General features: G+C 42.4%; 1 protein-coding gene across 1 annotated transcript; it reads left to right on the forward strand.

Moving 5' to 3' along the window:
- Positions 1–7,008: 7,008 nt before the first annotated feature.
- Positions 7,009–15,439, forward strand: CLEC4F (C-type lectin domain family 4 member F). The gene is made up of 7 exons (XM_016188420.2): positions 7,009–7,229; positions 8,589–8,702; positions 8,982–9,068; positions 10,638–11,741; positions 12,398–12,549; positions 14,342–14,460; positions 15,023–15,439. Exons 1-7 carry the CDS (start codon positions 7,154–7,156, stop codon positions 15,180–15,182), a joined length of 1,812 nt encoding a protein of 603 aa, XP_016043906.1. The 5' UTR covers positions 7,009–7,153; the 3' UTR covers positions 15,183–15,439.
- The last annotated feature ends 3,355 nt before the right edge of the window (positions 15,440–18,794 follow it).

An 18,794-nucleotide genomic window follows, 5' to 3' on the forward strand; every position in this document is an offset into this window, starting at 1 on the left:
TCTAGCTTGATGGCATATAGTTGTTCATAGAAGCCTCCATGATATGTTGAATTTCTGCAGGGTCTTTTGTGATATCTCCTCTTTCTTTTACTATCCGATTTATTTGGGTCTTCTCTCTTTTTTGTTTTGTGATTCTGGCTATAGTTTTGTCGATTTTGTTTACTCTTTTGTTTACTCTTTCGAAGAACCAACATTTACTTTCATTGATCTTTTGTATGGTTTTCCTATTCTTAATGTTATTTATTTCTGCCCTAACTTTAGTGATTTCTGTCCTTCTGGTTGCTTTAGGATTCTTTTGTTGTTCTTCTAGGTCTTTAAGATGTGCAATCAGACTGTTTATTTGTGCTTTTTCTTGTTTCCTAATGTGTGCTTGTATAGCTATGAACTTCCCTCTCAGTACTGCCTTAGCTGTGTCCCAAATATTTTGATAGCTTGTGTCTTCATTTTCATTGAAGTCTCGAAACATTTTGATTTCTTCCTTGATTTCCTCTTAGACCCAGAAGTTGTTAAGAAGTGTACTGTTGAGCTTCCACATTTTGGCACTGTTACTAATCTTTTGTTGATTGTTAAATGTTGGTTTAATTCCACTGTGCTCTGAGAAGATGCTTGGGATGATTTCAATGCTCTTGAATTTGCTGATGCTGTCTTTGTGGCCTAACATATGGTCTATCCTTGAGAATGACCCATGTGGATTAGAGTAAAATGTGTATTCCAGTTTCTTGGGATGAATGACTCTGAAAATGTCCAATAGTTCTAGTTTATCTATCTCTTCATTTAGCTCCCTTATGTCTTTATTGATTGTCTGCCTGGATGATCTGTCAAGTTGAGACAGTGGGGTGTTGAAGTCCCCTACTATGATTGTGTTACTGTTAATATATTGCTGTAGAAGTTTGATGTATTTAGATGGCTTCTCATTGGGTGCATAGATGCTAATAATTGTTAAGTCCTCTTGATTGGCTGATCCTCTGAGCATTAAGCAGTGTCCATTTCTATCTTTTTAAATCTTATCTATTTTAAAGTCTATCATGTCAGATATAAGAATAGCTGTTCCTGCCCTTTTTTGTGGCTCGTATGATAGTTTTCCATCCTTTCACTTTGAGTCTGTGTTTGTCTTGTTGAGTTAGGTGAGTTTCTTGTAGACTACATATTGTTGGGTTGTGTTTTCTGATCCATCTTCCTACTCTGTGTCTTTTAATAGGTGAATTCAGGCCATTGACATTTATTGATATCAAAGACTGAAGATATTTTAACGCCATTCTTGTAGAGTTTTAGAGTGTTTTGATATATGTCCTATTTGTGGTGGTCTGGTTGTTTATAGGAGACCTTTCAGAACTTCTTTCAGGGCAGGCTTGGTGATGGTTGCTTCCTTCAACTGTTGCTTATCTGAGAAGGTTTTGATGCTTCCATCTAGTCTGAATGGCAGTCTAGCAGGATATAGTATTCTTGGCTGAAAGCCTTTCTCATTGAGCACTCGATAGATATCTTGCCATTCTCTTCTGGCCTGTAGTGTTTGTGTGGAGAAGTCTGCTGCTAATCTTAAGGGTTTTCCTTTGTAGGTGACTCTTCGTTTTTCTCTTGCAGCCTTGAGGGTCCTTTCTTTATCCTTATTCCTTTCCATTCTAAGTATGACATGTCTTGGTGTCTTTAGGTCCCGGTTAATTCTGTTTGGGACCCTCTGGGATTCTTGAATCTTTATGTCTTTGATGTTGTCTAGACTAGAGAAGTTTTCAGCTATTATGGCCTGGAGAATGCTTTCTTCCTCTCCTTCTCTTTCTTCCTCTGGTAAGCCAATAATGCATATATTGTTTCTTTTGAAGTCATCCCATAGGACTCTGTTGTTGTTTTCAGCATCTCTTAATCTCTTTTTGAGATCTCTTACTTCTTTTTTAGTTGTCTCTAATTCATCCTCAATCTTGCTAATTCTGTCTTCAGCCTCATATATTCTATTCTCTCTGCCCTCTACTGCTTTCTGGAGTTCATCAGTTTTGTTGCCCTGCTCTGATACTGTTTTAGCTTGTTCAGCTAGTTGCCTTCTTAGCTCAGCGATTTCAGCTCTCAGCTCTCTAATAAGCATGAGATAATTAGAATTTTCTTCCACATTCTCATTTGTTGTTCCTGCATTTCTGATTACAATTTTTTCAAATTCTTTACTCACTCCTGTTATTATTTCCTTAGCTAATGTTTGGATGTTGAACTCGTTGTTTTGTGCTTCACCCTCTGGAGGACTTTTAGCTGGACTCTTGTCCTGTTTCGAGTCTCCAATATTTTTTCTTGTTGTTTTAACCATTTTATATATTATGTTATGAGTTCCCTTTATCAGTACTTTTCAAATTATTGATCACTATTGCCTGGATTGACTTGTGTCTAAGTAAGTTAATTAAAGGGTTTACAGTGGTGGAAGTTAACAGTTTTTTCAGTCCCTGAGTTGGAGCTCAGTGGTTTAAAAGCCTCTTTTTTTTTCTTCCCTGTAGGCTATGGGAGCCTGAGGGCTTTTAAACTATCAATAGGCTTCTTAGCTTAATCACTGACTCCTGACCAAGAGATAAAGCAGGGTGTGGCAGAGATAATCCAGTGGTTATGCAAAGAGACTTTCACAGCCCCTCAGCTATGCCACCGAGGTATAGGTCTTCTCCTGAGTTTCCCGGTTAGATCTCTGTCTCTGGTGTCCCTCCCTGCCACTGCTCCAGATTCTGAGGGTAGTAGCAATGGAGACTCAGAGTTGCACTTGGTGAGTCTCTGGGGAGTCCTCTCCTCCCTTAAGCTGTCCCCTTGTTGGTGGAGCAGACTGGAGGTGGTGTCTCAACTGATAAACTGCTGAACTGTTAGCAGTTACTTAATCTCTCCTTAGGCTCCTCTCTCCTCTCTGTCACCAGCCATATGTGTTTGTACTCACGGGTGATTTACTGGGTTCCTGTGGTCATTCTAGTCCTGTCTTGTTTCAGTCCCGGGTGGTCTCCTTTGGTATTCCTAGTTGATCCAGGAGAGGAGAGGAGAGGAGAGGAGAGGAGAGGAGAGGAGAGGAGAGGAGAGGAGAGAAAGCGATCTGGTGCTCGTAGCTCCACCTCTGGAAGTCGAATCTGTGCAGAAGCTTTTCAATTTGATGTAGTCCCATAGGTTTATGCTTGCCTTAGTCTTCTTTGTAATTGGATTCGTTTCATCGAATATGTCTTTAAAATTTATGTGAAAAAGAGTTTTGCCCATATTTTCCTCTAAGTATCTGATAGTTTGTGGTCTAACATTCAAGTCCTTGATCCACTTGGAATTTACTTTTGCATTTGGTGAAATATGGTGGTTCAGTTTCATTCTTCTGCATGTTTCAACCCATTTTTTCCAACACCATTTGTTGAAGAGACTCTGCTTTCCCCATTTTATAGTCTGGGCACCTTTGTCAAAGATTAGATGTCTGTAGGTGTGGGGGCTTACTTCTGGGCTTTCAATTCTATTCCACTGGTCAGTGTGTCTATTCATGTTTCTGAAAGACTTTTAAAAGTAGAGTTATTAGTTCTTCTTTAAAGGTTTTGTAGAATTCATTTTTAAAGCCATCTGGTCCAGGACTTTTATTCTTAGGAAGGTTTTTGATAACTGTTTCAATTTTAATTAGCTGTGATGGGCCTGTTCATGTTATCCACTTCCTCTTTACTTAATTTTGGAAGTTCATAGGTATCTAGGAAATTGTTCATTTCTTGCAGGTTTTGTAGCTTGGTGGCATATAGTTGTTTATAGAAGTCTTGCATGATATGCTGAGTTTCTGCTGTGTCTGTTATGATATCTCCTATTTCATTTACAATCCGATTTATTTGGGTCTTCTCCCTTCTTTGTTTTGTGAGTCTGGCTAAAGGTTTGTCAATTTTGTTCACTCTTTTGAAGAACCAACATTTACTTTAGTTGATCTTTTGTATGGTTTTCTTATTTTCAGTGTTATTTATTTCTGCCCTAACTTTAGTGATTTCTGTCCTTCTGGTTGCTTTAGGGTTCCTTTTTTGTTCTTCTTCTAGATCTTTAAGATGTGCAATCAGGCTGTTTATTTGTGCTTTTTCTTATTTCCTAATGTGTGTTTGTATGGCTTTGAACTTCCCTCTCTTTGACCAAGTAGTTGTTAAGTAGTGTACTGTTGAGCTTCCACATTTTGAGACGATTACTAATCTTTTGTTGATTGTTAAGTGTTAGTTTCATTCCACTGTGGTCTGAGAAGATGCTTAGGATGATTTCAATGCTCTTGAATTTGCTGATGCTGTCTTTGTAGCCCAACATATGATCTACCCTTGAGAGTGACCCATGTGGATTTGAGTAAAATGTGTATTCCAGTTTCTTGGGATGAGTGACTCTGAAAATGTCCAATAGTTCCAGTTTATCTATCTCCTCACTTACCTCCCTCGTGTCCTTATTGATTTTCTGCCTGGATGATCTGTCAAGTTTAGAGAGTGGGGTGTTGAAGTCCCCTACTATGACTGTGTTGCTATTATTATATTGCTGTAGCTCTTTCAGTAGATGCTTGATGTATTTAGATGGCTTCTCATTGGGTGTATAGATGTTAATAATTGTTAAGTCTTCTTGATTGACTGACCCACTGAGCACTAAGTAGTGTCCATCCCTATCTTTTTAAATTTTACTTAATTTAAAGTCTATCATGTCATGTATGAGAATGGCTGTTTCTGCCCTTTTTTTGTGGGACATTGGCTTGTATGATAGTTTTCCATCATTTCACTTTGAGTTTGTGTTTGTCTTGTTGAGTTAGGTGAGTTTCCTGTAGACAGCATATTGTTAGGTTGTGTTTTCTGATCCATCTTCCTACTCTGTGCCTTCTAATAAGTGAATTCAGGCCATTGACATTTATTGATATCAAAGATTGAAGATATTTTAACACCATTCTTGTAGAGTTTTAGGGTGTTCTGATTTATGGCCTATTTGTGGTGGTCTGACTTTTAGAGGAGAACTTCCAGAACTTCTTTCAGGGTAGGCTTGGTGATAGTTGATTCCTTCAACTGTTGCTTGTCTGAGAAGGCTTTGATGCCTCCATCTAGTCTGAATGACAGTCTAGCAGTATACAGTAGTCTTGGTTGAAAGCCTTTGTCACTGAGCACTGGTAGATATCTTACCATTCTCTTCTGGCCTGTAGTGTTTGTGTGGAGAAGTCTGCTGCTAATCTTAGGGGTTTTCCTCTGTAGGTGACTCTGTTTTTCTCTTGCAGCCTTCAGGATCCTTTCTTTACCCTTATTCCTTTCCATTCTAAATATGATGTGTCTTGGTGTCTTAAGGTCTGGGTTAATTCTGTTTGGGACCTTCTGGGCTTCTTGAATCTTTATGTCTTTGATGTTGTCTAGACTAGAGAAGTTCTCAGCTATGATGTCTTGAAGAATGCTTTCTTCCCCTCCCTCTCTTTCTTCCTCTGGTAAGCCAATGCTGCTTATATTATTTCTTTTGAAGTCATCCCTTAGGTCTCTGTTGTGGTTTTCAGTGTCTCTTAATCTCTTTTTGAGATCTCTTACTTCTTTTTTAGTTGTCTCTAATTCTCCTCGATCTTGCTAATTCTGTCTTCAGCCTCATTGATTCTATTCTCTCTGCCCTCTACTGTTTTCTGGAGTTCATCTATTTTGTTTCCCTGTTCTGATACTGTTTTAGCTTGTTCAGCTAGTTGTGTTCTTAGCTCAGCTATTTCAGCTTTCAGCTCTCTAATAACCTTGAGATAGTTAGTGTTTTTTTCCAGAGTCTCATTTGTTGTTTCTACATTTCTGATGACAATTCTTTCAAACTCTTTACTCACTCCTGTGATTATTTCCTTAACTAGTGTTTGGATGTTGTCCTCGTTATTTTGTGCTTCATCCTTTGGGGGGGCTTTTAGCTGGGCTGTTGTTCTGGTTCATTTCTCCAATATTTCTTCTTGTTGGTTTAACCATTTTATATAGTATGTTATGAGGTCATTCTCTCAGTATTTTTCAAATTAGTGATCACTCTTGCCTGGATTGACTTGTGTCTAAGTAAGGTAAATAAAAGGTTCACATTTGTGGAAATTAACAGTTGTTTCAATAGTATTTTAATCCCAGAGTTGGAGCTCAGTGGCTTAAAAGCTTCTTTTGTTCTTTTTCTTTCCTGTAGGCTATGGGAGCCTGAGTACTTTTAAACTATAAGTAGGCTTCTTAGCTTATTCACTGACTCCTGACCAAGAGATAAAGCAGGGTGGGACAGAGATAATTCAGTGGTGATGCAAAGAGACTTTCACAGCCCCACTGCTAGTCCATGGAGATACAGATCTTCTCCTGAGTTTCCTGGTTAGTTCTCTGTCCCCTGGTGTCAGCACAGGGCCTCCCCCACCCCTCATGCTCCAGATTCTGAAGGCAGTAGCAGTGGCGACTCACAGTTGCATTTGGTGAGTCTTAGAGGAGTCCTCTCCTCTCTTCAGCCGTCTTTTTTTGCTGAAACAGACTGGAGGTGGTGTCTCAACTGTTAAACTTCTGGACTGTTACCAGTCACTTAATCTCTCCCTAGGCTTCTCTCTTTCCATGAGCTACATGTGTTTGCACTCACCAGTGATTTGGTGGGTTCCTGAAGTTGTTCTAGTCCTGCCTTGTTGTGGTCCCAGGTGGTCTCTTTTGGTATTCCTGGTTGACCTGGGAGAGGAGAGGAGAGGAGAGGAAAGGTTTTTCTTGACTGGGCAGTGAGTCACCCCAGTCCAGCTTGTGACCTTCAAACACCTGTCATACTGTCCCAGCCCCTACCTTCCCTACCTCCTGCTACTTAAGGGGCTCTGGTGCAAGGATTAAGAGTGAGTCGATGTCACAGTGTTTGCTTTTTTTTTTCCTTCAGAAACTAAGACAAGACCCTCCCTCTCATTCCTAAGTAGTGGGGGTGGTGTTTGTGGTGTTAAGACAGACACTAGTGCTTGAGGGGCTATGTTAGAGTGTGTGAGCGATAGGCTTGAGGGGAGAGGGAGGGGCAAGTGCTGATGGGAAAAGAGAAAAGATGAGGGCTGGGCTGGCTGGTGCCAGGGAGTTCCTCAGAGGAGGGGCCGCTGGGGTGCTTCTGCAGAGTCAGCGATGGTCAGGAGACAGAGCTCTGTGTAGGCAGGGCCCACACAGAAGCATATAAGTTTGGGGTGGTCCACTTGACTTCTCATCACTGGTCATAGGACCCTTAGTGGGGGACACAGCGTGGGGGGATGAAGGACGCTGAGATGAGACGTGATGAGGTTCTCTTCAATACTGACAGCCAGAGTGTCTCCCTGCAACCCCGAGGTGAGAACCCGAGGCCTCAGCCTCTCTGCCTCCTGCCTCTCCCCTTCCTTTTTTAAATATTTATTTACTCATTTTCCCTTTTGCTGCCCTTTTTGTTTTTCATTGCTGTTGTAGTTATTATTGTTGCTGTTATTAATGTCATTATTTTTAGATAGGACAGAGAGAAATGGAGAGAGGAGGGGAAGACAGAGAGGGGGAGAGAAAGATAGACATCTGCAGACCTGCTTCACTGCCTGTGAAGTGGCTCCCCTGCAGGTGGGGAGCCGGGGGCTCAAACCAGGATCCTTACACGGGTCCTTGTGCTTTGTGCCATGTGTACTTAACCTGCTGTGCTACCACCCGACTCCCCTCCCCTTCCTTCTTTTCTTTTTTCTTTCTCTTAATTTTTCTTTTTTGCTTTATTTATTCATGAATGTTAGGTACATTGAGAAAGGGAGAGGGATGGGTCGTGGTAGACCTGGTTGAGCACACATATTACCATGCACAAGGATCTGGGTTCACGTTTCTGGCCCCTCCTTGCGGAAGGGAAGCCGCATAAATGATGTAACAGTGTTGCAGGTGTCTCTCCTTCCTATTTCCCCTCTCAATTTCTCCCTGTTCTACTCAAAAAAGAAATAAAAAAAATTAAAAAGGAAGGAATAATGGTGGCCAGGAGTAGTGTGTATTTGCTGTGCAAACACTGAACCCCAGCAATAACCCTGGTGTCAGCTAAATTGCAGGAGGGAGGGAGGGTTGAGAAAGAGCAAGAACATGAGCAGAACATCACTCTGGAAGAGCAGTGCTGGGTATTAAGCTCAGGACTGCTTGTTTGTGAGTCCAACATTTTATCTGTCCTACTACTTCCTGGGCTGCTCCTTTCTTTCATTTAAGCCACACTTTTGTTGACTTTCTCCTCTGTGCCAGACTCTGCCATGTGCACCTCTTCAATTCTTTTTTTTTTCTTTTTTATTATCTTTATTTATTTATTGGATAGAGACATCTAGAAATCAAGAGGGAAGGGGGTGATAGAGAGGAAGAGAGACAGACAGACACCTGCAGCCCTGCTTCACCTGCAGCCCTGCTTCACCACTCGCAAAGCTTTCCCCCTGCAGGTGGGGACTGGGGGCTTGAGCCTGGGTCCTAGTGCATTATAACATGTGCGCTCAGTCAGGTGCGCCACCACCTGGCCCCACCTCTTCAATTCTTTTAGCCCCGGTAAACTCTCTCAATCATTTCCAAGCATACCATTGCTCTTCTCCATGACCTGTGTGCGGGTGTTCATGCTTGCACTGGACAAGCCATGACGTCAAGCCTGAGGGGCTGACCCTGCCCAGCCCTCCCAGCACTCTTTCTCTCTGGACAATGGCTCCTCCGCTGCAGGTCCGGAGTCCGAGGTGGCAACTCCCACAAACTTCCAGAGACAGACGCTTGTTCAGGCTACCCTGGTATTTATGGTAATAACCATCATCTCTCTTGTGGCTCTCTTTGTTATGGGTAAGTTTCAAACCCCAATTATTCTCTCCCCTTCTTTCATAAAGTCCTCAAAAGGACCTAGATGTAGAGTGTTCCCCTAAGGTTAGCCCAGCTCTAGCTCCAGCCCCAGATCCAAACCATAGCTTTCCTGGGAACCATCACACTCACTGCCCCAGGACAAAATCCAAGAGCTGAGACCCATGGGGGAGACTCTGAGGGGCTCTTGGGGCCATCTCCATTCTTCTGGGACCCTGAATGTGGTGGAGTAGGCACAGTGCTGATCCAGGAATGTGGTGCCAGGTTTTCAGAAGCCAAGACATGCACCAGCAGCACAAACCTCCCAGGAGTTTCCAAGAGACAACAGCATTGAAGCTCTTAAACCGAACTGTAAGTAGATGCAGTGGGAAGTGGGGTGGGCGGGGTGGGGGTATCTGGACACCTGTATACTACGACACATTTTTCTCCTAACAACCCCAGAATGGGCTCCACTGTGGCTGGGTGGTAGTTCACTCAGTTGAGTGCACATATTACTATGTACAAGGATCTGTGTTCAAGCCCCTAGTCCTCACCTGCAGGAAGAAAACTTCATGAGTAGTTAAACAGTGTTGCAGGTATCTTTTTTTTCTCCATCTTCCCCTTCTCTTAGTTTTTCTCTGTCCTATCAAGTATAGGAAAAATAAACTAAAGCATTTATAATGATGAATATCTGAAATCTACATATGATTATATTTATCTTTATAAAGTGCAATGTTACATCAATACAATTTTTTAAAAGAATGGATTAACTCTTCTTACAGAAACACATGATCTTTTAAATAAAACTAACTTTTGGACTGGGGAGACAGCACAATGGTTATACAAAAACCTTTTGAGGTTCCTGAGCTTCCAAGGTTCCAGGTTCAACTCAGCACTACCATAAGCCAGAGCTGAGCAGTTCTCTGGTCTTCTGTGTCTCTGTTTCTCTCCCCCCACCGTGTGTCTTTCTCGCATTTAAATAAAACACACAAAACATTAAAAAAACTTTCTCAAAGTATAATTGACACACACTTAAACTGACGTACTGAAACTACACAGTGTAAGTTTTGACATACATATATACCTATTAAACTATTGCTACAATCAAGATAAACAACATATTTATTGTCCTCCCTATTAAGTTCACCTGTGTCCTTTGTAACGCCTCCTTTTTCTCTTAATCTCCAGGGTAACCATTCATCTACTGGGTGCCATATAGATTGGCTTTTTCTAAATATTTCTATAAAAGGGACCATTTAACATGTGTTCCCTTTTTCCTGTCCTTTATTGATCATGTGATTTGTAAATCTTTTCTTTCAGTCTGTGGCCTGTATTTTCATTTTTTAATGTATTTATTTAAACTGTGATAAAAATCTCATCACATTAAAAATTTTATGGGCTGGGAGATAGCATAATGGTTACGCAAAAAGATTTTCATGCCAGAAGCTCTGAGGTCCCAGGTTCTATCCCCAGCCCCACCATCAGCTAAGCAGTGTTCTGGTGTCTCTTTCTCCCTGTATCTCTCTTATTAAAATAAATAAATATTTAAAAAGTATGGATACCTATTTTTATTCCCACAATAGTGGTGAAATTTCAGTGGAATTAAACCTCAACATCTATAAAGTATGTAATCAGTTACTTCAAAGTTTAACTACAATTCAAGTATTATCAGCATGACCCTCAATGAAAGTTTATAATTGGCAAGTATTTCAATTTTTTCCATCTCCTGCTTCAGGTGGGCTAGCTCAGTAAGTCTTTATTTTATTTCTTGCCCCATCCTAGGATCGGACTGACTTCAGGCCTGTAGGCTTCTGGAGCGGTACTCAGGGCTGTACCATACATGTTTCCCTTGGAAATTTTAAGAGCACTTTAATTGGTCCATACAGGGAATGCTTTCCTGTGTAATGTGGCTTTGGGGCTTTCTCCATTTCCTCCCTTCAGATTCCTACTACTCACAATGGCAAGACACTATCCAGAAGCTTAAGGACCAGAGTTCTACCAACTGTGGCCTGGAGATCCAGATGTTGACATGCAGAGTAGATAACATAAATTCTCAGATCCAGCTGCTTAGTGGTCATTTGGAGAACACCAGTGCTGACATCCAGGTGGTAAAAGGCATTATAACAAATGCCAATAATACCTTGAGTTCCCAAACTCAGCTATTAAGGAGTTCCTTAGAGGGGGCCACTATTGAGATCCAGAAGCTCAAGAGAGGTCTGGATAAGGCACATGCATTAAATTTCCAGACTCAGAGTCTCCTAAAAAACAGTTCAGAAAACAACAGTGCTGAACTCCACAAGTTAAACAGAAGCTTGGAAAATGCCAACACTGAAATTCAGGCATTGAAGGTAGGGCTGGAAATGGCAAATGCTCAGTCCCAGGAGACAAACAGTAGTTTAAAGAGTGCTAATGCATTGATACATGTTTTGAAAGGCAATTTGAGTCATGTCAATGATCTCATGACCCAGAGTCAGGTTTTAAGAAGTAGTTTGGAAGGAGCCAATGCTGAGATTCAGAGGATAAAGGGCAATTTACAAAATGCAAATGCTTTGAACTCCCAGACTCAGTCCTTTATCAGAGGAGGTTTAGATAACACCAGTGCTGAGATCCAGTTACTAAAGGGTCATTTGGAAAGGGCTAGAGCTGAGAGTCACTTACTCAAAAACGATTTAGAAAAAGTCACTACCCAGACCCAACAAACAAACAGCCACCTAGAGCAGACAGATGCTCAGCTCCAAGTATTAAAAAGAGAAATGAAAAACATAGATGCCTTAAATTCCCAGAACCAAGTGTTAATTGGTCAGTTAAAAAATGCCCATGTGGAGATACAAACCCTGAAACAAGGAATGAAGGCTACTGAGGCCTTGGATTCTAAGACCCAGATATTAGAGAGAGACCTGAAGAAGGCCAATGTGGAGATCCAGAGATTAAAAGGGAATTTAGCAAACACCACAGCTCTAGCCATGAAAATACAGGAGACTCAGAGTGGCCTGGAGACCCTCCGTGCGACCTTTGCTTCACAGGAGCAGCTGCAGAGCACACAGGGTAAGTGGGAGGGAGCGAACTGGGCTGGGCTGGGTACAGTTTCTTGGGAAGGTGGAAGATTCTGCCCCTCCAGTCCTTTGCTTACTTCAGTATGCAACCCTCCCCAAAGGAGCATGGGAACAGTACTACTACATAGACTTCATATACCTCAGTGGCACAGTGCCTGCTCCCAAGTTTCTTATCACCTGGCCCAAGTGAAGAACATTGGAAAACAAACTATGTATGATGAAGGTGGAGTAGGAATAGTGTGTAGTAGTGGGGTCATATCAAGTACTTGCACAGATCAAGTTTTGTCATACAGTTTCATGCCTTCATGCTCTCAAACCTACATTTCCCTATTGCCTGGAATGCTCTCATTATCTCTAATCTGAAAGATTCTTCCTTAGTCTTTTAAGATTCAACCCAAGTAACATTTCACCTGGGATATCTTGCCTCAATCCTACTATCTACCCCAGATGAAAAAGAACAGATCCTCTTTCATGCCTCTATTATAAGAGGCATCTATCTGGCTTTCAATCAATGCATCTTTAACAATTTTTTAAAAAACATTTTACTTGTTTACTAAGAACTCTAAGTTCTTAGAGGACATGAACCAGGTATTATTGATCTTTGTATGATAGTCAATCCCTGGTTCTCTCTCCTCCCAAATGCTCCAGATCAACTTCTCCAGCTGCTCCTGCAAGGCTGGATGGCCTACAGTGGCAACTTGTATTACTTCTCTGATACCAAGAAGTCCTGGAATGAGGCCGAGAAGTTCTGCGTATCCAACAAAGCCCACCTGACCTCGATGACCTCAGTGGAAGAGCAGGTCAGAGTTGTGGGCATGGAATAACACTGATGGGGCTGGTGTGGATAAGAGACTTTAGTGTTGTGCCTGGCAGAGACTTTTATGCCTTCTTTCTTAGGAAGTAGCTATTTATTGAGTTCTGATAAGCACAAGTAGTGACAAACCCCATTCTCCTTAAAGAATGAGGGAAATACCTAGAGACCCATAGGTGTCAGTGAGGAAGGTGGCACTATAGGATTTCCTTTAAAGTGTTGGGAACTTATCTTCCTCCCCATCCCTTTATCTTCCTTTCAGGCTGTCAATCTAAGTGATTTAGACACCTACTAACTCAGTACTGTTGAATATTCTCAAACAGGAGACCCAGGTGCTTAGCTTTTTGGAAAGGTCAGACACATACACATGAGATTGAGGACCAACAGAGACTATCTAGTCCCAAAGTGTCTCATCTGTCAAAAGTGTTAACTGACAGTTTACTAGGTTTACTGACAAAAGTTTCAATCGGTTTGGAACAGTTCATTAAAAATTTTTTTAATATTTATTTGTTCCCTTTTGTTACCCTTATGGTAGTTATTGTTGTTGTTGTTATTGGATAGGACAGAGAGAAATGGAGAGAAGAGGGGAAGACAGAGAGAGGGACACCTGCATACCTGCTTCACTGCCTGTGAAGTGACTCCCCTACTAGTGGGGAGCCAGGGGCTTGAACTGGGATTCCTATGCCAGTCCTTGCACTTTGCGCCACGTGCGCTTAACCAGCTGCACTACTGCCTGACTCCCGGTACAGTTCATTTTACAGACCTGCTCCTTGCCCATGGCTCTACTGACATTATTCTCATACATCTGCCAAAGGGTATGGTAATTTATTTTGAGAAATCTTGAGAAAAAGCATATCTGTCTTTATTTTATTATTATTATTATTTCTACTAGAATACTACTCATCTCTGCCTTATGGTGGTGCTTGAGAGTGAACCTGGGACCTTTGGTGCCTCAGCCATGGAAATCCTTTAGCACAATCATTATGTTATCTCCCCAGTCCTGTCTTTATTTTTATATTTTATTTATTTGTCATTTTACTTATATTTAATTTTTACTGAATAAAGATAGAGAGAAATTAAGAGGGGAGGGAGATAGAGCTAGAGAGAGAAAGAGACAAAAGGACATCTGCAGCCCTGCTTCACCACTCGTGAGGATTACCCCCTTCAGGTAAGGACCAAGGACTTGAACCAGAGTCCTTGTGCACTGTAATATGTGCATTTAACCAGGTGAGCCACAACCTGGATCTCTATGTTTATTTTATTTTACTTCATTTTATTTTGGCCACCCGTCTATCACTGAGGCTTGGTACCTACCTGTACAATGACTCCACTGCTTTCAGTGGCCATTATTTTTCTTTTGATAGAAGATGAGATAGTGGGGGGAAGAGACAGGGAGGAGGTAACTGCAGCATTGCTCTATTACTTGTGCAACTTCTCCCCTGCAGGTGGGGACAGGGCCTTGAACCAGGGTCCTCATTCTTGGTAACTTGTGCACTTATCTAGTGTACCACAACTCTGCCCCTGACCACTATCTGTCTTCATCCTAGTAAAGTCACACTCCTCATCAAGTCAATCTGGGAGAAGATGGACTTCCCTTAAGGGACCTGGCTGCTGCCTGAGGTGCTGGACAAGCCATGCAAGGTGCAGGGAGGGGCCAGCTCTTTCCTGTAGAAGACTGAGCTTTAGGGTCCAGAGCAGGAAGAGAATTACCTGGACTTTTTCTACCATATGGCTGGGAGGCCTGTTCTTACACAAGGTCACACACTGCCTTTTCTTCACAGAATTTTCTGACAAAGTATACAAAAAACTCATTCTACTGGATTGGCCTCACTGACAGTGGCACTGAAGGCTCTTGGCGCTGGACAGATGGGACACCATTCAATGCTGCCCAGAACAAAAAGTGAGTTAACCTGCTGGGACTATCCCGACACTGTCTTAGACAAACCAGCTAGGGATTTTCTTGTGTCCCAGTTCTGTGTGTGCATCCCTGCCTAATAAGCATTAGTGGTGTAGTATGTAGTGTGGTGTGGTTTCTGTGTGTGGTGTGTACTGTGGTGTGGTATGTGTTCGTGTTACATGGGTGTGGTTGTGACTCTTGCCTGAGCCTTTTCTGGGGAAGAAACAGGGACAGGACAGGTCCTGAAACTGACAGGCAGCCTGTGAATGAGGTTTCTCAGATTTTTGTTCTTTTGCTTGCCTGTCCAATATCTTACTTAGTCCCCTCACCAGAAGGTCTCTATTGTGAATTCTGGGATAGAGCATGCAATTTTAGACACACATTCCTTGTCCCTGATGCACACAAACTCAGGACTACCATAGGGTCACCACAAGGACACTCCTTGCTCCAGCTCTGCCCATGTTGGGGCCAGTAGGGGATTAGCACCCATGCCACTTTAGTTTTTATGCTACAGTGGGGCAAAAGGATGCTCTCTGGTGGAACAAAGCAGCTCTCTTGTTCCCAGGTTTTGGTCCAAAAATCAGCCGGACAATTGGAGAAATAAGGATGGGAAGTTTGAAGATTGTGTCCACATGCAACAGGAATGGAATGACATAAATTGTGACAATCTTTATCAGTGGATCTGTAAGAAGCCTTCTGGCCAGCATGTCACAGTTGAGGGATGAGAGGCCAATACCACCACCACCAGCTGGGAAGACTGCTGTGTGGGCCTCTGAGCTCACTTGTTCTCTGGAGCTTTCCATCTGGTCTTTTATATTTCCTGTCCCATCTTTTTATTTAACTTTTCAAATGTGTCTACATCATGTGACCAAGCACCATCAACCTAAAGCTTTGCCTTGCCTCATACTCTGTGTTCTCTTCAGAGATCAGCAGAAGCCTGTCAGCTGTGGAGTCTTAATAAATTACTCACTGATGACCGTCATCTCTGTACCTATCTCTGTGACAGCCACCATACTTTAAAAAATTTTTTCTTTAAAAAACAACAAGGGAAACAAAAGGGAAAATAAATAAATATTAAAAAAATTTAAAAAAAGATTAAAAAAATTTTATTAGGGGATTAATGGTTTACAGTCAACAGTAAAATACAACAGTTTGTACATGCATAAAATTTCCCAGTTTTCCACATAACAACTGAACCCCCATTAGGTCTTCATCTTCCTATGTTCCAAGACCTGAACTCTCTCTCCCCACCCCAGAATCTTTTACTTTGGTTCAATACACCAACTCCAGTCTAAGTTCTGCTTAGTGTTTTCCCTTCTGATCTTGTTTTTCAACTTCTGCCTATAAGTGAGAACATCTTATATTCATCATTTTGTTTCTGACTTATCTCACTTAACATGATTCCTTGAAGCTCCATACAAGATGGGGTGAAGAAGATGAAATCACCCCTTTTAATAGCTGAGTAATATTCCATTGCAGAAATATACTACAACTTTAGACACTCATACTCTGTGTCACCTTCAGAGATAAGTAGAACCCTGTCAAATGTGGGGCCTCAAAAAATAACTCACTGATGACTGCCATCTCTGCACCTATCTCTGTGACAGTCACCATACTCTTTTTAAAAATTTTTTATTTATAAAAAGGAAACATTGTCAAGACCATAGGATAAGAGGGGTAAAACTTCGTACAATTCCCACCACCAGAACTCTGTATCCCATCCCCTCCCCTGATAGCTTTCCTATTCTTTAATCCTCTGGGAGTATGGACCCAGGGTCATTATGGGGTGCAGAAGGTGGAAGGTCTGGCTTCTGTAATTGCTTCCCTGCTGAACATAGGCGTTGACAGGTCTATCCATACTCCCAATCTGTCTCTCTCTTTCCCTAGTGGGGAAGGGTTCTGGGGAAGCTGAGCTCCAAGGCACATTGGTGGGGTTGTCTGTCCAGGGAAGTTTGGTCACATCCTGTTAGCATCTGCCACCTGGTGGATGAAAACAGAGTTAATATACAAAGCCAAACAAATTGTTGACCAGTCATGGACCTAAAGGCTGGAATAGTGCAGATGAAGAGTTGGGGGTTCCTCCATTTTGTAGATAGCTAGTAGCATATTTTAGTTATATTTCAAAGGGCCTGTAGCTATACTAGTATTTTTTTTTTTTGCCTGAGTCTGAAATCTGATATGCAGGTGGATCCAAGCTGAGAAAAGGACCAGAAAGCTGGATCAGGGAAGAGAGTAGCTCCCTAATATGGGAAAGTGGTATAAATATTGTTGACTGTAAACCCCATTGATTTGATGTGATCTGGGGCCCATAATTAGCTTTGGAGCCTATGTGAACTCTGCATCTCTCTAGATCTGAGCTCACATTCTGTGGTCATGAGTAGGAACATTCCATGCTGCTCTAGTATCGACCCATCTTCCTCAGGTGTAGCATAGAGTATGTTGTCCATCCTCCCTTCAGAGGATGGAACATTCTCTACCATTGTTGATCCAAGTTGAGGGCAAGGCCCTATTGGGGCCTAGTGCATGATGATGGGAAAGGACCTAGGTTGGGGGAAAGGAGTGTTTTGTAGTCACCTATGATGCGTAGATAATTGTGAAGGACTCTCTCCAGCTCGCACTCAGCATCAGTTTTTGTGACTGGCCCCAAGGCAGCGTTAGGGAGGTAGAGGAATACAGACTGAATGGAATTATTTGGAGAGACATAGTGAAGTCCTCAGCTGTCCTGGAGGAAGTCTCTGGATTGCCTGCACCCTGCTAACCCCTGCCCTCACCCCACCTCTGCAGTGGGAATCCTGGCCAGCTGCCACCATCAGTGACCATGGGTTGTGCAGAAAATCCTCAATCACATGTGTGCTGGTGGCACCTTGCTGTCCAGTCTTTTCTCCCAGGGCCATGGTTTCCAGTCCTTCTGGAAATAAGGACCCAATCTCAAGAGAGGCTGGGGATTTAGGAGCCCGATTCTAGTGTAGAGAGCAGGTGTAGACTATTTGCCTAGCACGAAGTAATCACCAAGGCCTGCTTTCCTAGGTGCAGGGAACAAATTCTTTCTCTTTTTTAATTTTTTATCATTGATTTAATATTTATTTACAAAATTACAAGATAACTGCTCCCTCCACCAGAGTTCTGGATCCCCAATCCCTCCATTGTAAGCTAGAACAGTTCTCCCAAAGTTACAGATATGGGTTAACTATTATTTCTGCAACTGTCTGTCTATATTTATATACATATTCCCATTTTTTTCCTATGGTACCATCTTCTCTTCCTTTTCAGGTCACACAGACTCCTATTGCTACATCCAAATACCCTCCCCTTTCCCTCCTCTCTCTGGTTCCTAATGGAACTGGAGTTCAGAGTCCCCTGGTCATCTTCCTCCTATCATTTCCCCCCTGACACACACTGGGAGTATGAATCAAAATTATTTTTGGGGTGCAGAAAGTGGGAGTTCTGGCTTCTGTAATTGCTTCTCTGCTGGACATGGGTGTTGGCAAGTCGATCCATAACCACAGCCTGTTTCTATCTTTCCCTAGAGGAGTAGGGCTCTGGAGCAGCGACGTTCTAAGACCTCACATTGGTGAGATTGTCTGCCCAGGAACAATTTCTCTATTAAGGGAGTAAACACATTCTAGAGGAAGATGTAACAGCATATTGAGGATGATGGAAGGTACTAGCTTAGAGGGAAATGTACACATGCTTAACAAATGTAAGTATAACCTGCCAACTAATGCCTTCGTTCTTCATGCTCCAGGACTCTCATACTTGCTGCCCTTATATCCAGATTAGTGTCTGGGTTTAAGACCCTGTTTGCCTACATCATGCCTGCTGCAGGATCCTCTTCCTTTTGTATTCCTCTTATGAGAAGAGTTCATCATAGGTAGTTTTGCCTCTACCGCCAAAGGTATTGACAGCTCAGATTGAACAAGCTCCAGGGCCCTCTGCACCACCAATGAAAGTTCCAGACCCCAGTGAGAATCACAGAAGAGTGATTCTCCCAAAAGCCTGCTATTGGGAGGGGTGAGGCCCCACCTGATTAAGGATGGCAGAGGAGACTGTCAGCTGGACCTCAAGATTGAGGCTACTCTTGATTTCCTTTGCTGCACAAGGTCCCATACAAGAGGTGTCCACAGCATAACTTCACCTCTCTGCTTTCTCATGCCTCTCCAAAGCAGCTTCTATTCTTTTCCTCTTGAATCTCTCCCAAACACCAGCTTTTGCTGCAATCTTGCCCTTCTTAGATCTGGTCAGTGTTTCCCAATCACAACTGTGTTGATCCCAGCACTGGAAATCTTAAGTTCTCGGTCATTCCACTGAAGGTCACCAGATGTCTTTACCTGAGCATC

This window comes from Erinaceus europaeus, chromosome 3 (genome assembly GCF_950295315.1).
Source record: "Erinaceus europaeus chromosome 3, mEriEur2.1, whole genome shotgun sequence".
NCBI classification, from domain to species: domain Eukaryota; kingdom Metazoa; phylum Chordata; class Mammalia; order Eulipotyphla; family Erinaceidae; genus Erinaceus; species Erinaceus europaeus.

What these genes read in the sequence shown, in the direction of transcription:
- CLEC4F (XM_016188420.2), top strand. Translation starts at nt 7,154, where the DNA reads ATGAAGGACGCTGAGATGAGACGTGATGAGGTTCTCTTCAATACTGAC. An exon ending in TGTGGCTCTCTTTGTTATGG is followed by an intron (nt 8,703 to 8,981) that starts GTAAGTTTCAAA and finishes ATGTGGTGCCAG; the next exon opens with GTTTTCAGAAGCCAAGACAT. An exon ending in GCAGCTGCAGAGCACACAGG is followed by an intron (nt 11,742 to 12,397) that starts GTAAGTGGGAGG and finishes CAAATGCTCCAG; the next exon opens with ATCAACTTCTCCAGCTGCTC.